Consider the following 17689-nt stretch of genomic DNA (forward strand, 5'->3'; position numbering starts at 1 on the left):
GCATGAGAATCGTGTCCCTGAGGAAGATTCAAGCTAGATCAGTGGACATCTGTGGTCACTTGAAATGTTCCACAGTGTATGTTTTTTATGATCAGTTTGGTTTCAGCAGCCCTGTTCGCTGCTACAAATTCCTTGGGTTTGGTAGGGTGAAGGGGTGGGGGGGAATCTCTCTCTAGGGCATGTTTGTGTTGCTGTGCAGGCATGTGAAACAGGCTGAAGCTGGTTCAGTAGAGTATGCTGGCTGCTGCTCAGGAGTGTGCTGTGGCTCTCAGTGCACAGGCAGTTTCTGATGACCTGCCACTGCATGCTGACATTTGTGATTGTTATTGTCATTCTCACCAGGAAGTGACAGATTTTTATGTAAGGTGCCAGGTCATTAAGTAACTCTGCCTTGGTTCAGTACCCTCATTTGTATGCTGTAGTGGTTGGATACTGTTACAGGGAAAAGGTTTCTTATGAATTAATGACATTGAAAAAGAGCCTTATAAAGGAACTGTAATACACTGTATATTTTCTCTTTCTTTTCAAGTCTGAGTCCTGCTGATCCTTTAACACTTTGAGTTTTTCTCAAGCTATAGTTTATATAGGACTATAGTAGTTTACATAGCTGTATAGTTTACATAGAACTTGTAAACTTGTAAACTTGTAGTTTACATAAACTTGAAACGGTGATATCTGCACATAATTACTCTATTTAAATAGTCAAAATAATTACAGGGCTTGTCTTCGAGAATCATATCTTTCCATATAAGAATTTTGGCTGTAGAAATCAAAAGGTCGTAACATAAGTTATTCTGCTTCTTTTTTGGGAACATCAATGAGATTTTTTAAGAGTTTGTGTGAAATTAAAAGCCTGCCATTTTTAAAACGTATCAGGCTCTGGGTTGATCAAGCTGGGCACTTCTTGTATTTGGTTGCTGATGTGAGAGTAGCAACAGTTTTGAGCAAAATCAGACCGAGGAAGAGTGTGGAGATAAAACAGGAGCTGTCGTGGAATTTTTAGTCTAATATGGAAAAAGCTAACCTAAGCAAGGTTTTAATGAGGGCAAAAATCCAGCTCTGCAATTGGTAGGACTAGTCTAACAATTCATCTTGTGCTAATGGCCTCTTTGGGTAGAGGCATTGTCACTGATCCTTTTCTTTCAGGGGTAACCTCAATTTACACCCTAGCTAACCTGCAGCTTCTCAGAATGTGCAAGTAAATGGTGCTTGTTTGATAATAAATGTCAGGAGAAAGACAGTCACTGCATCCAGCCTCTAACAAAAATTATAGCTAAATGTTCTAATAAAAGGAAAGAAGTTTTTGCATTTAAAATTGTGTTGGTTTTGCAAAATAAGTGAGTGGAATACTGACAAGATACAAATCATAAGTAAAGTTTATCTGAGCAATTCCCATGGCTGGAATAGGAGTAGGTGTGTCTAATATTTACTTGCCTATTTTTTCCCCTCTTGAAAATTTGCAACATTCAAAGGAAAATAATAATTTTTTCAGCTTTTTGTTGGATTAGAGAGTACAAACTGTTTGTATCTCAAACACTTTTATTCACAATTGAGTGACATTTTTCATGTTAAACTTTTTTTCAGCATTAATTCAGACTTGGAGCTTTAAAACTTTTCATGTGTACAAAGGAGTATAGCATTTGTAGTACACTTATGATGTATTTAATCCTAACCTGTTGCTCCAAATAAAAGCAATATTTAAGATGTTTCATGTGTCTTCATATCCATCAAACTCATGGTTGAAATGGTTTCCTCCCAAGGTCATGAAGATCTTGTGTTTAGTATTTATGATATTTTATTCAAGTCATAGTTAACACTATGATAAATGGTTAAAGAGAAGATCCTTTCATGTGGACGTCCTCATTGCAGTTTCTGTCCTTTGCTGGAGCGCTGCAGATGTATTTCATGTTCATAAGCATCTGAAACATGTCTGAGTTTTCCTTTTTTTTCCTACCAAGAAAGAAAAAGGTTTGATCTTTTTTCTTGGATCAAATCGGTTAGTTCATTTCCCTTGAGCTGCTCTTTCAAATACGGAAGGGTAACGTTTAATTTCAGGTAAAAACTATTTTAAGCAGAACAGATTTTGCAATTCATAAAATAGTTTTTGTTAAACATATGTTTTGTAAAAATATTTCTGGCATGACGGAACTGCTGGTCTGTTACTAAAATGTGGTATTTTGGAAACAGTGACATTTCCACATGGTCTCTTACATAGGCTCTGTATTTGTAATCAGTTACTACTTTTATAAATGGTATGCCTGGCACAGGAGGGTGAGTTCACACATCCTTTTCTGTTCATGCACATTGACCTGTGAACTATAAATGGAACAAAAAGATGAACTTCAATGGGCTCTTGCCACTTTGCAAGATAAATAAGTGTTGATGAGTTAGAACTTTGTTGATACGCCTGAAGTAGTTTAAATAAAGACTGTATGTCATATTTTTTTCTTGCTATTTTTAGAAGTCCAGCTCCAGTGAGACCTGAAACTACACCATCAACTGGCCCTACAGAAAAGCAGGAGGTTAAAGCTCCTCGTGTGAGGAAGTTAACGAGGCAGTACAGTTTGTAAGTAACTATCTTTGTGGTTTTGCCTACTACAGCTGAAAATGAAAGGGGATGCTAATTATTGCTCTTGCTATGGCTTCTGAAAGGCATGAGTGCAATTACATGATAATGATCTTATACTGATACCATTCCTTTCATCATAGAGAATCTTCAAGCTTTTAATACAAACCGGCTTTGCCTTCCCTATGCAGTTGCTAACCCTTTGAATTGCAGGCCATTCACCTTTTCCTGAGCTTATGGGCTAGGAATTAAAAACCTCTTTACTACATGAAATGTCAAAGACCTGGTGTGAGCTGGAGCAAGCTGCTCTGTCGGCTTCATTACAACCCCTTTTGCAAAATAAGGAAAACAATCCTTAGTAGTTGAGTGAATAAGCTGTGCTGTCAGCCGTTCCCTCTCAGAAAGTTCACCCTCTCTCTCTGTGATTTGTCACTTGCAGAAATTGCTGAACCTGCTACATCTACAGCCAGCAAAGCAAAGTCTCTTAGTCCTGGCAAGAGTGATCTGTACCTATAGGACTTTGACTTCCTGTTTAGACATAGTTCATCCAATTTGAGAGTCTCTAGACGATGCGAGGTACTGAACAGAAGTGGAAATCAGTTTGTTGATTTGTCCTTCTATGAAAAGACAGAAAAGGCCACCAGAAATTAGGGGGAAATGGGGATAGTGTCAGCATAAACTTATTAATTCAAGAATACCAATGCCATAATGAAGACAAAATACGTATGCTTTCTACATGGAAGGGCAACTGTTAGTCCCTCCAGCAATTTAACTTTCTACTGCCAGTAGATATATAGCAACATTAGCAAAAGTTCTCCTTCTGTCCAGAAAGATTCTAAACAATATTAACATGTAGTTATTTTCTGTCTCACTGCTAAGAACACTGGCTTTTAAACAATCTGCATCGCCAAAACTTAAAATTTATTTAGGAGAAGAAACAGAAGAATGAATCTAATTGAAACTAGGGGGGTAATGAGCTATTAGCCGAATTGGTGTTTGTCCAGGAGACTGAGATGTAGGAATGCACAAAGAATATTTGAGGAGTTTCTGAGGAACAAGTTTTGAACATGTCTTGCTCCCATGCAGATCAGTTGTCTGGTGTTAGACATGAGGAACAGGGCATTTTTTTTCTTTTTGTGTTTGCAGTACAAATAGGGGAAATGCAAAGAAATAGCAAAGGAGCATTGTGAAAGTAGTACAGTGAAGGCCAGTTCTCAGTTTTACAGTAGTGTGCTAATAGCTTGGTGACTGACGAGTTGACCGTAACCCTTAATTTTCCACTTCCTTTTATACACCAGAGCAACTTTACCCAGCAAGGATGGGGAGTGTGCCAGTGTATTCCTGCTGAGAGTGGGGAGCAAGGACTGAGAAAATGTCAGCTACATGTTTCTGAAAGAGAGATTAACTAGGTCAACAGCCCAGCTCTGAGCTTCTTACATTAATAAAATTTCTATTCAACAGGTCCAAAAGATTTTGTATTTTCTTTCTGTTGTAAAGCCTGTGTACTGTGCAAGCCCTGGTGCTGAATTCTATCCTTATCCAGAAGAAATAAAAAATGAAGCTTGGAAAAGATAACATTAATCATCAAAACTTTATATCATAATAAAAAACGTTGCTAAATAACCCACCATAAGGTTGTGTAACCTGTATGTCATGTAGTTTTGAAGTCCAGGCATGCTGCCTTCAAGTAGCACTAAATCAAATACAGTTTTGTTCTGGAATGGTTTGTCAAGCTGGTATAGCAGGCTCCTGTGCACTGTGACTACCTAATTGGTAGTTAAAATTGGTGCTGTTTTATGAGCAGAAGTAATTTTTCTCATTATTTTTTGCCATGCATTAAACTGTCAAGATGCAGTCTTTCCTCTTCACACATCATCCCGAGTAATAAGGCTCCTGTAGACCTAATTATGACTCTGTTTACCTCAATGCAATTGCAATTAACAATTGGAAGCATCCTGACTCAGGGCTGACTGATCCCAGTGATTTTTAGTCAATGGGGCTCTGCAAAAGCAAATGAGGCTGTAACATTCTTTACTGGCTTTCATTTGGTAGTGACAGTAGGTGACATGGAAAGAGTTCAGCTTGATGGCCTGAAGCCCAGGGGAAGCGTGCAACCTCATCTTAAATAAAATGTTTTCTCTGTAAATGGAATAAATGTGACAGGAAAAAGAAATCCTCACAAGAATGTTTCTGAAGAGATCCTTTTTGGAGTCAGTCAAAGTCCTTTAAAAACAGTTTGAAAACAGTAGTACAGACTAGCTGCATAAAAGCTATGTTGTCTGAAGCCAATGAAGCAGTCTGTCCCACGGATGAATCTCACCAGATCTTTCTTATCAATGCTGCCAGCCTCCATAGAAGAGAATAAACACTGAAGTGGAGTAATATCTAATCAGTTCATTTATCTGTATATACATAATCCATAGAAACGCTATTTGCACATAATAACCATAAGATTTCCATTTACAGATGAGAGGTACCTAGCCAATCCATTTCTGAGGAATCTTTAAAGCTTAAAAAAGAATCTAATTTGCTTGAAAAGGTAGCTGCATTACAGATGGAAGAGTAAATGGAACTTTGCTTCAAAGCATTACAGCAGACATAGAGGTTACCAGTGCCTCTTCTGACATGAGCACAGTCAGAGTCCAGTGACATTTTCTAATGAGAAGATCTGTCTGCTTTTATCAACTGCAGTGATGAAGATGACCTTCCTCCAGCACTGGCAGCAGCAGCAGCAGCATCAACACCTGTATCTTCAGCATCTCCTGTGTCACAGAAAACATGTACGCCACAGACATCAGAAGGACAAACACAGGTTTCGCCTGGTGGCAAGGTAATATGCAAAGAGGTGACCTTATGTCAGCTGGGAGAACGTTCAGGAAAGGTAGGAAGAAGCTGTGGTCACAGGTTTTTCTTAGATGGAGTAATTCTACATTTAGGAGCAGCTTTAAATGCAGAGTTGTAGTAATATGTTTATCTTGTTGTGTAAGGAAATATTTAGATCCTGCTCCAAGACCCAACTAAAATCAGTTTTGCATCAAAATTAGCAGGCAGTGGATCAAGATTAATTACTTTGATTTCAAAATTGCATAATTTTGTTATCTATCTTTCCTGAGTAGCTGTACCTAAAAAACATGATGTGAAATTTGTAATGCATTTGGCAATCTGTACTTTAAGGAATTTAAAAAAATAAAACAACAACAAAAAAACAACCAACAAAATTACAGAAGTGATTTTTTTGTTTGTTTTCCAATGCTGGGTTTCTTTTTTGCCTTTAGAGTTCCACAGATGCTGGAAGTACCTTTGCTTTGGAGCCAGGTGACCTCCTGATGGATTTCACAGAGGCCACACCAATGGTAAATAGTTTTGGTTTGCAAACAGGAAACTGTAAAAGTTTTCAGTGATTTGTCTGCAGCTAAAATGAATGGGATACTATGCAGAATGTTAGATAGTACACAGGAATAAAATAAGTTTCCTTTATATTCAGTGATCCTGAGCCTCTGTCAAACTCAGCTCAGCATCTCTGAAAATCAGTCTACATCAGGAAGTGTTATGGCTGATTTTCTGAATTTGTTTCTTTATTGTTGGATAACTTCTTATTTCTTTCTCTTACCTGGTTATCTTTGCACCATGCTGCACTAGTTTCACAACCTGCTTTGTCCTTTTAATGCAGATTTGTCATGTGATCATAGGTATGCTTTTGGAAGTTGTCTGAAAAGTAATTTCTTCTCCCACGTTTTGTTTAGACCTTACCCAAGAGCCAATCCAAAGACGTGTACCTGCACTTTCATGTTTCATTAGCAGAGTGCTCTTGTCTCACTTCAGACAAAATAGTCTATAACATGTTGATTATTAACTCCTTCTTTTAGAGGTACAAGATTTGTGTTTTTGCTTAAAAGCCAGGGAGAGATATTGGTCCCACTGAAGTAAAAACACCTCTTGACTTCAATGATCTCACACTTTCACCTCAGATTCTCAGAAGATTAGTTGAATAATCATGATGTGATCCTTAACTTCCTCCAAGTCATCCTGTATTGCAAATATCTAGTGCTGTCCAAAGCTATTTTTGCTGTCTTCTAGAAACCACAATTAAAGCATATAAAAAGCATGACAAGGACAACATTACATATTTGGCATAAATATTTTTATATTAAGGTACTTCTATCGTGGGCATTGCTTTCACTACATGGTTAGGTCCTAGTTTACAGTATTGGAAACGTGAATGGGGTTGTGCCTTTTGCTTCAGAGACAGTATTGTACTGGTCTGTAAATAACTGCTTGTGTCCGGTTACTGATGGATGAGAGCTGTGGCTTCCCCTGCAGGTTTGACATAGTGACAGCTTAGTCCTCCTAGGCCTCTGCCTGCTTGCAAAAGGGGATGTGAACATTCATCTGTGTCTTACTGGCTTCAGAACCATGTTGAGGTGATACTGGGTGTATTCTGCCTAGAGACTTGCTACTGTGGATCGGAAGACAGGTTTGATGCAGGGGACTGGACAGGATCTAGGGAGCAGCTGACACTGTCAATGGTAAACTGCAGTTTGGGAATGGACACCACCTTAGAATAGAGACACCTGCAGAACTGTTCTCTCTTACACAATTTTGAGCCTGTGGAATTGTTCTTTCACAAAGTCCTTATGGGCTTTTGATGATCCCTCTGTAACATCAGTGGGTTCAAAAAGGATGTTCTTCATCTTCCACCACGGAAGTAGGTGCCATTGGCACCCACACTGTTCTGGCTCACCCACTTCTTATCTTTGCCCTTCAGCTGGTTAGTCAGCTGAATGATCCTTGTACCCCAAGACTTTTATACTACAGATCTTGAATCTCTGAATTGCAGCAAACTGAAATTTAAGGGGCCCTTTGCCCCCTAGCACCTAGGAGTGGGAAAACTGTTCCAGCTCTAGCAACTACAGTGAGAGCACAGTGCTTACTTCTCCTACATCCACCATAGAGGAAGGACCTGCTTTTGCACCTGAAAATACAATCACAGACTGAGGACCATATTCAGAAATGAAAGGATTTACCTGGAAACTCCTTGAAGTGCTGACTGATGAAAATGTCCCATTCAAGAAAGTGGCAGAAAGAGATGTATTTAAGCTGAACACCACAACACCTCCCCATGGCCCCCACTCCCCTGGCTACATTTCTGTGAAAAGGGAACATAAAAAAAGAGCAAAGTATAGAGAGAAAGAAGTGCAACATTCTGCAATCTTGGTTTGGGTTGAAAAGACTCAGGCAGACTGAAACCAAAAGTACCTGAAAGTAGGTTGTAGCGAGGTAGATATTTGTCTCTTCCCAAGTAAGAAGCGACAGGATGAGAATAAACAACCTCAAATTGCTCCAGGCAAGGTTTATATTGCATATTAGTAACAATTTATTCACCAAAAGGGTTAGCAAGCATTGGTACAAGCTGCCCAGGAAAGTGATCGAGTTGACAGCCCTGGAGGTATTTAGAAGACTTGTAGATGTGGCACTGAGGGACGTATTTTAAGGGGGGACTTGGCAGTGCTGGGTTAGTGGTTGGACTTGATGATCTGAAGGGCCTTTCCCAATGTAAGTGATTCCATGATTCTGTCTAGGTTGGATTGTCCTTCTCCATGTTAGTAACATGTTTGTGGCTAAACTGTAGTTATCCTTTGGACTTTACAAATAGATTTCTTATTCTAAAAAAACGTACCATATATTATTGTATTAATCAGAATTTTAAAAAATTAGTCATGGAGAGTTTAGTAACTGACCTGATCTAGATAACATTTCCATTTAAGAGAAATCAACATTACACTCCTTTTCCTTTTCCAGATGAGGATGCAGGTTTTTTACCCTAAATATTTTACCCAGTCATGCTTTCCCTTCCCCAGCCCACCTTCCACTGACATAATTTATCATGCTGTATGTTCATAAGATAACCTTCCACTGACTTTCTTGGTTTTATTATTTCGAAGAGCAGGTACTGCCCAGCATCAATCAACCCTTTTTGTTTTGTTTAACATCTATAAAGGTCAGCTCGTTCTCCACAGAGCAGTTATTGTTTACAGACCTTTCTCTGCAGTTTCACTGGCTACCGACTGCTCTCAATTGAGGTTTGAATGAAAAGTTTACTTTTCAGGGGGAGAGGCTCCAAACAAAAGCAAACTAAGGGGAAATGCCAGCCTGATTAATTAATAATTCTGTTGTGATAGCATGTGCAGTCTGTCATTTGAGGGTCGAGATCATGTACAGCTTAGCATCGTGTTATTGTTAAGCCTCTGGTAGTGTGCTGGTTTTGCATGCTGTGACCTGGCCTTGTGAAGTTGTTTGGTAATTGCACCCATTTGTTTCACATTCAGTGACAGGCACAGTATCTAAAGGGGTCATTCTTACTGCCTTCTTTTGGGTATTTGCCTGAGGTGATAGAGATGGAAGTTCAGGTTCCTATGCCATCTGGGGGTTTCTTGCAGAGAAAGACTAAGACACCCAAATTGGTCACCTAAAATTAGCTTTTTTACTTTATTTTGGTCATGATATTTGCTACCAATTTGAAGGAGTTTCAGATATCCTTCCTTCTTTTCTGTAGCATTACTCGTAGAGAGAGATTAATAGTCACTGACTCAGATGCATGATCTTTGTTGTTCAGTGTCTAACCATTGATGCTTCTTGATGGCCTTGGGTTTTATCCATGTTTTGCTGCTGTTGCCAGCGAAACAGTGGAAGCTTCCAAATACAGTGGCAGCTCTAATACATGCTGAGAGTTACACTTAGAAGTGGAGCTCACAAAACCATATTAACTTATAAAAATGTAAGGATTACTGAACTGATTAGATTAATAGAAATCATCCAGACTGCCATGCAGGGATGAGAGCTGTCAAATATATCTACTCGGTCAGCCCAGAGGAGCTGCAGTGATATATACAAGAACCTGGGGAGCTCTAATTGTCACTTAGTCATCAATACTTAGACTGCCAGTAAGAGTGGGGCAATTATGAGGCAGACTGATTTCAGGAAATCACTTTGCAGGAGAAATAATGTACATTTATGAATGCAGATTACCTAGAGGGAAAGGTATCCTTTTGTGCTCTGCAATCCACAACCATGTGGTTTATGCACACTTCTGTTCATTTTTCAAGCAAATCCTACAATTAATTGACTACAACAATTAAAGACTTGTCCTTAAAATCATTATAACATGGGCTGAAGAAAATCCCTATCTTTTCATACCACTCTATTGTAACTTTTAGCACCATATGCTTTTAGCTGGTATGTAAACAAGATTCAATCCTTCCTGATTTTGTGTTTCAGAAAAAAATGGATTAAAAATGCAGCATTATATATGAAGAATTATCGCATTAAGAGCATCCTTATTGAGGTACATTAGAATAAGTTTTGTCAGTGTAGTAGGCTCTTTCTTTCACCAGTCTTTCTCTCCTTCCACACCCCCTCCTTGTGTTTCTAGCTTTTATGGAACTGGAAATCAAAAGTTGAGCTTCAAGCTGTTCTGTTGCAGCTTACAATCAGTATGATTTCTGACAAGGGTATGAATGCAGAGCTTTCCTGTTTAATTACAAAAAGCTCAGTCCTAAGACCCTGAATGGTTGTAACAGCTGCTACACTGTACTGACAAATACCTTCTCAACCAAGAGAGAAAGCTGGCGTGTGCAAGCTTCGGTTACACCTAATGGAGTAGAACAAAAGAAATTGGAATGAAGAGTTTTGTGTACGACACAGAGCTAATTCTAAACTTGGACTCAAATTTGTAATACAAGATGGATTGATTAGGACTAAATCATGATCACATCTGAGGAGATATCAGAGAGCACTGATTTACAGCTGGATTTGTACTTTGAAAATATAGATGTTACTTCATGCTGTATCAAGTGAATAATTTTCTAGAGCTTCACCTGCCATCTATTGGTGGAAAACAGAAAGCAGAAAATTGTTTGCCTATTAGAAGCTTGATATACAACATTTAATAGGTATAAATTACCAATATGATAGTTTAAAAATGAAAAATAGATATTCTTCAGTGTAAAACAAGATATTTTTTATTTAGGTTGAGTTGGAAACAAATACTTCTATTTCAGTAATAGCATTACTAGTGTATGCAATCGTGTTCATTCAAAATGATCTTACTGAGTCTGAAAGAGTACAGAATTTGGTGCATTAGCATCTGCCATTTTGGAAATAAAGTGAAGGCAATCAGGTAATCTGAGGGGCAAATTGTGAAAAGCTTTTGTATCTTGATTGAGGTGATAAAACACCCTTGCAAACTCTCAGTAGATTCTTACAGTGAGCAAGGGATAGTGATTACAGCAAAAGGAGTAAAGAATCTTTTCATTCCATTGCCCTTTAACATTTATCGTATTAACAAAGAATTAATTTGATTTTTAGTTGTTAAATTTTTGTGACAGTTTTGCAAGGTTGCAATAAACTAAATATGGAGTGGGAAATGAGATCAGTATTTCTTGCCTTCCTTTTGAAGATCTTTCACTTAGTGGGTAAGGCAGTTTTTCAGTGGCAGACAAGCAAGCATATCAAACTCTAATACCCATATAGCCAGTCCTTTTGGCATTGAATTCTAAAACAAAGTGGCTATAATGTAATTCAAGACTGATATTTGATATGAACATTAGCATGTATCTACCATCTATCTGGCTGAAAGTATAGATCAAGTATCTCTTCATGACCCCAAGGTCTTTAAAACATCTCTGTGAGAGACAAATTTAAAAATGCTTTACTTGTGGTGAACTACATTCTGAAGAAAAATAGGTCTTTTCAAAAAACTCATGAAGACTGGGTAATGTATTTCAGAATTAGAACCTTTCTACTTTGACTTCTTCAAAACAAACAAACAAAAAAAGATTTCTTGAGATGAATATGAGATGACTTTGCCTTGGATTCAAAGGAGAATGTTAAAAAATGCTATTTTCCAAGCCAGCTTCTCAATTAACAATATTTGCACGCTCAAACTTACACGCAGTGGACATTTATGAGCAAAAGAATTTGCACAAAGCAGCAGTTTATCTGTTACACATATAAATAAGAAGCAAAAGCAGTAAGCAACATGTCAAATGCACACTTATTCCCCATTCCAAGTTCATGCCCTCTAACTCCATATTACACTAAGAAAAAGCAAAGAACAACAATTGCTAAAACAAAGAACTTCAGTATAAAAAAACAGCAACAGGTGATAAATCTAGTTCCATGTCAACTCAAGGAGTACTCTAAATTTACTGATATTGCAAAGGACCATTTTTTATTGCTGCCAGAAAAGGGCATCAGCTGGATGAGAACACAGTGTGAAGGGGTGCACTGTAACACCCGGTCAAATTGAGCACAAGTCTCAGTTTGACTGGGGATTTGCAGAAAGTTCTCAGTGGTCCATGCAGTGCAAGGCTCCTGGGAACACACAACCTGATTCCAGAAAATGCGGATTACCTGAACATCATTTAAGTTATATGAAGCATGTTAGCAACTAGAGATGGAAGTTAGCACATTTAAAAGCAATCATTACTAACATGAAAGATAACTGAGTGTCAGGCTCAGAGACTGCCTTTTGAATCTTAGTTTAAAATTCACTAAAAAGTGGAGAGTTCTTTGACTGCTACTTAGCTGTTTGGGGATTTGTTCCCATTCATCCATTACAGAAGCAGTCAGTGAGGAAACAAAATAAGAGAATGCTAAAAGATGAACTGTAAACATCTAGATTTACTCTTTATTTTTCCTCTGTTTTAAGTGATTTAAATTCATTGGCTCAATATGTTTTTCCCCATTATCTGTATTCTGAGCAGAAGAACAACTCAGTGCACTCTGTAGATGTATGACAGATGATTCAACACTTCTCTATTTCTTTAACTCATTGAAAGTGAATTCTCAAAAGAAAAATTAAAAAAAAACCGGCAAAGTGAAATCCATTGCTGACTTTGCACCTGTGGACACAGTGATAAATTGAATATGATGCATACACGAGCAAGAAAAGGTACCGAAAAGAGGGGAAGGCATTAAGTGTAAAAAAGGTTCAGGCATGTATCAACTGATTCACTGCTTTTAAATAATCAACAGTCCACTGTGTAACATTTTCTAAAACTTGAGATGAAGGTAAGGTGCAATGTCAGAAGATAGTTTGGATCAAGAGGGCATAAGCTTTTCCCTGGAAAGGTGATAAATTCTGCTGCATCCAATTATTTTTGTCACTTTCTGTGCTTTTTAATATGCTGTCCTAACCATCCTCTGACATTCCGTGTGCCTGCTTCATGTTTGTAGAAATTATAAACTAAGCAAATGCTGATCCATAAATCTGGCTTCTACCAGATCATGCAAGCAGAGCTGGTCCTGGAACTTAAAACTTTGGCTGGACTCCATAGCAGGCCTGCCACGTGGTGTAACCTCATTTAAGAACCTCATTTATACCAGGAGACTGGAGAATTTTCTGCCAGCTGCAGGGAGATAGAATCAGAAAAATTCTCTGCAACTACTGTCTGTGAGACTGTTGCATAGTTGTGGGATGTTTGCTGTGCCTGTACGATGAGGGTTCAGTGCCCATTTACCGACTTGCCTATGAAGCTGGAGGATTGAGGTTGTGATGTCACAATATGCTATGGGCACATACAGGTCTTTCTGTAGATGGATGCTGGATGTTTCAATCCATCCCAACTTCTTTCGTGGGATAGCTCCTGTGGCAGGAGCTAGATCACTGATCCAGCTGAACACTAACCCCACAAACAAAATTTCTTAGCTTTAGGTCAAATCATCAATGAAACTTTCACATAAGGTTCTCCTGAGGACCGCTGGAGTGATAAAGTACATTTGCAAGCAGTGAAGTTTCTGTACTACAAAGAGAAGTACTGTGGTGGTTGAAGTTACTTTAAAATAAATTTTGATCAGTTTCTGGGAGGAAGTCTAGGATGAGCTTAACTGCAGTAACAGTGACTTGAGGCCAGCTGATGGGTAAGATCCTATGGAATCTGCTTCCTGATGATGAAGTGCATCTGAAAGTGCCAAACACCACAGACAGGCAGTGCAAGACTGCCTATGTGCTTCTCTTTTTGTGAAATTAGTGCGCTAACAATTTTTAGTCCAAAGCTTTTTTAAGTACCTCTGACAGTGATACAGGTTGCCACAACTTAAGCAGTGTTTAGGAAAGTCAGAAAACTTGAGGGTCATGAACATTATTGTAGCTTAAAAAGGAGAAAGAAAAAAAGATGAAGAAGAAGGACACACTACCTGTGATCCCTTTCTGCCTCCTCCACATAAAAAATGTGATCATTCCATGGCAGTAGTAGCTTTCTCTTTTGCTTGAAATCAACATCAGAGTAAGTGAAGGGGATCAAATAAAAGCAAACATATTTTAATCTCGCTGGCATCTACCTCCTACAGCAAGCTGAGAAGGCAAATCTTTAGCAAATCTTTTATAACCTGCATATTGTTGTAAATCAGGTCTGATATGTTCAATCATACTTTTGCTCAGTATTTTTTTTATTTCAGATTATTGCTTTACTTTTTAAGTGAATGTATTTCATGTCCTGAGCAGCAGTAAGCAGGTGTAACATCTGCCTAAGAAGAATAGAAGTGAACAATAGATAGACAGAGCTTTTCAGATGCAGAGCATCAACTTTTTGTTCTGGCTGAGTCTCCTTTTCCACTCTACAATAATCTGTGTGATAGAAAAATGTTCTTCTTCTGGGTAAAGTCTGTTTGAAACCAGGTATGTCTTTTTATGTTTGCTCTCAATGAGACAAGTAGAGTGATGAAGCTATTATGTCTCAAAGACTTTTGATAAAGGCGTATTAATCACCTTTCCTTTGGCCTGAGTAGTACATTATTCCTTTTGTCTCAGCAGCTGTGAAGTTCCTAATATGTCTTCCTAACTGATAATTGACAATTTCATTTAGACTCCAGTGAGTAGCTATTGTGTGTTTGTTTACTTTTCAAACAACTAATGAATTGATATATATGTAATTCTAATTCACATTTTTCCAGTGCGATAGCAAGTGTGATGCTAACTGCTTGGCTGTTCTGTGGAATTTCAATTGAATGCCTCTAAACTCCAACAAAAAATGGAAACATTTGTTTTCCGAACTGTTTTTTGACTGGTTGGGTGACTCAGCTTGTAAAGCCAGCAAAAAGAGCAAGTAAACTTTCTTTTTATTTGCCAGTCAATTGAATAATCAGAACTGATGGGAAATATTTTTTCTTCTCCTTTGATTAAAGTAAAATCTGGCTGTCTACATTTTCTCTCAGAAGCCTGTATTTTGTAAAATATCCTGAACCAAATGTCAGAGAGCGTTATGAAGGGTAGAGAGAAAGATCAGGCCAGTTTGACATTTTTTCATTTTAGCAATTGTGAAGTGTTTCAATTTCAAGTAATGTTTGATAATTAATTTCAATGAACTCATATTTCCAACCAAAATATCATTTCTACATTAAGCACCAAAAACTCCTCTGGCAAAATGCTGAGTGAAACCTTTTAAAATATTTTTTTTTCAATTACAGAGAAAATTAAATCAGCACCAACTCTTTTGTAACACATTCAGTTTGGGTAAATAGGCATTTTCTGATGAGAATTCCTGAGCAGGAACAGTCTTTTCTGATGAACAGCAAGTGGTACCTAAGTGACCAGAGATTTTCTCTTGTGGGCTCTCTACTGATTTGTCCTCTGCTTTTTGCTGTTATTCACAACTGTGGGTAAATCCTCTACTGAAATGTAATATTTGTTTAATATTCTTTAATCTCTCTACTAGCAAGGAGAACCAAAACAGAGACACAGTCATTGACTTGTGAGATTTACACCCAGATAGATCTTTTGCTTTGACTTTATACAGAGCCTAATACACTTCTTATAGCTCATAGGATTGGTAATAATAGAATAACCAGTAAGTTATTTTGAAGAACTGATGAAATTGAAGTTTGCATAAACCTAGGCATGTGTATGGTAACTCCGCAGTTTCTATGCCTTGTCCCAGATATTGAATATAAGAGAAAAAAATTGTACTTTCATTGTGGAAGAAAGAAAATAGGAGTATTATCTATCATGGTAAATGTATTGAAAACCACTGAACTCAGTAGAAAGGGTCCTCTTCTGCTCATTATCCCTTGTATCACCCTCTGAAAAACAAATTGCTAAAGTGTTCTGAGCTGAGGGAGAAAATTTCTACATAGGTAGATGTTCTGTACATCCATTTTAAGCCTCATGAATAGAAAACAGTTCTTGCATATTTCTCAGAGTTCTTTTGTGGAACTTGGCCACAAATGCATCACTATGGAAGAAATGTGGATTTATGGCTTGCTTTATGGTGCGGCATTCTTCTCATGTTCAGCAGCCCAAGACCAAATGCTCCTACACTCTAGGAGACACAGCCAGCGAGGTCAGGAAAGTGAACCTCTACAAAACTTATTTAACGAGTTAATGTCAGTTATTGGTCATTTGCCAAAAGATTGTCTAGAGTCTTGCAAGTGCTCCCATGCTGTGGAATGTCACCTGGCCTCTTCTGGAAAAGTGCCAGGTATTACCAGGATGGATTTTGAGGAAGGAGCTGTCCATGCCACCTGGCACAAACACCAAGCCATGTGCACATAATCTGCTGAGAGCCCCTGTTGGCAGTGTTGGAGATAGGAAGTCATTTGCCAAGTCGAGTGGGCTTCTGACCACCTGAATTTGTGCACAATTTGGCACTCATGCTGCATCCAAGTTGAGCAAACTGTCAAAATTAATCACCATGAAGCACAAGTCCACACATCTAGATAGAATCCATGTGTTTGGATCAGTGGCTGAGCTGCCCAGACTTCAGATAAAGCTTGTTGTTCTCTTCAAAATATCCGTGGTCAGCAGAGCCCATGTTTGTGTGTACCTCTAAAGCTATTTTATCCTTCAGATGTCTCCTGTCTTGCTGCTAGTGGTTTGGAAAAAGGGTTGAAGAAACTGTGCTTTCTCTTTTCTTCCTCACCAAGAACAGGGGTGGTGAGGTGGTGGGGGTAAAGGCTTTTCTTCACATCTACAGTGTGGCTGAAGTTGGGAATATTCCTGCACCAAGAACAGTTAGTTCCCAAGCTCATAAGGAGCATACTCAAAAAGCAGCAGGCATAGCATTGCAAAAGAAACCCCAAATTCAAATCAAAACACAAAACCCAATAACAAATTAGTGTGACACCCCATTCCCCAAGAAAACAGAGCATCCTGGGTCTTAGCTTTCATCTATCGCAGGGCTCTTTGAAAGAAATTTAAAAGTAATTGCTCTAAGCCCCCTCATTATACCCCAGTTATGAAGCTGACAGGACCAGTTTCTGCTCCTCTTACATTTTAGGAAAACTTTAGGGTTTTTCTGAAGTGAAAGAGTTAACTATAATCTTACCAGGGACCATAACATCAACAGAGGTTGCCAGACAACAGTGTTTTGGCCTCCTGGATCACCACATGTTGCTGGGAAGGGGTTTTGGAGGCAGTGGTGTTGGAACCATGCCTCACAAGAAATCCCCAGCTCCCAGTTTGGCTTCTCTGTAAGCTCCTGCTGTTATGGGCAAGAAGTCACTGACTGGGGCCCAGGAACTGCTTGTGACATTTCGTACACAGTGTATTTCTTCCCCTGAAGAAGTGCCACAATCAGACCTCTTTGGAGAGGACTGTCATTGTTTGGCTTCTCTCCCATTTCCCTTTTCCTTTTCCTGTGCTCTGCAACATTATAATCTTCTTCAGTTGCCTTCACAGAGATGTCTTTAATAATGGATCCCCTGAATCCTTTGCCCAATAAACAAATTATGGGGAAGCAGAGCTCTGCTGAAATGATAGAGCAGCCTTCTGGCATTGAAACTGATGTCATTCCTGGGCCAAATGGAAGAGTTCTGTACTCATGCTTTTGGTCCAAAGGAGAAATTTCTTCTGTAATTAAGGATGGGCGAGAGTGAGTTGTGTGCTAATAGCCCTAATTGATTTGGATTATCCATTGGCTGGAACTAATCTCTTTAACCATGGGACATGCTTGAGCACAGTGTCTCAGACTGGGAGACTGTTGTAGGGCAACATCCCACAGGCACGGAGGCATCTGCTGTGTTTCATGGCACTGAATTGGTGAAGTATTACAATGCAGGTGTTTGATTCTATAAATGTCTATGCCTAATGGGTTCTTGTATTTGAATGTAACAAGATTTTACTTGCAG

General features: G+C 38.6%; 1 protein-coding gene across 3 annotated transcripts in view; it reads left to right on the forward strand.

The window, feature by feature from the left end:
- EPB41L4B (erythrocyte membrane protein band 4.1 like 4B) overlaps window positions 1-17689 on the forward strand; it is a 170823-nt gene that overhangs the window by 134111 nt on the left and 19023 nt on the right. For all 3 annotated transcript variants that reach the window (XM_050330019.1, XM_050330029.1, XM_050330040.1), the window contains exons 20-22: window positions 2462-2566; window positions 5258-5396; window positions 5842-5919. In XM_050330019.1, coding sequence (XP_050185976.1) covers window positions 2462-2566; window positions 5258-5396; window positions 5842-5919 — 322 coding nt within the window. The remainder of the gene's footprint in view (window positions 1-2461; window positions 2567-5257; window positions 5397-5841; window positions 5920-17689) is intronic.

This window comes from Myiozetetes cayanensis, unplaced genomic scaffold (assembly GCF_022539395.1).
Source record: "Myiozetetes cayanensis isolate MyiCay16 unplaced genomic scaffold, myiCay2020 scf1, whole genome shotgun sequence".
NCBI lineage: Eukaryota > Metazoa > Chordata > Aves > Passeriformes > Tyrannidae > Myiozetetes > Myiozetetes cayanensis.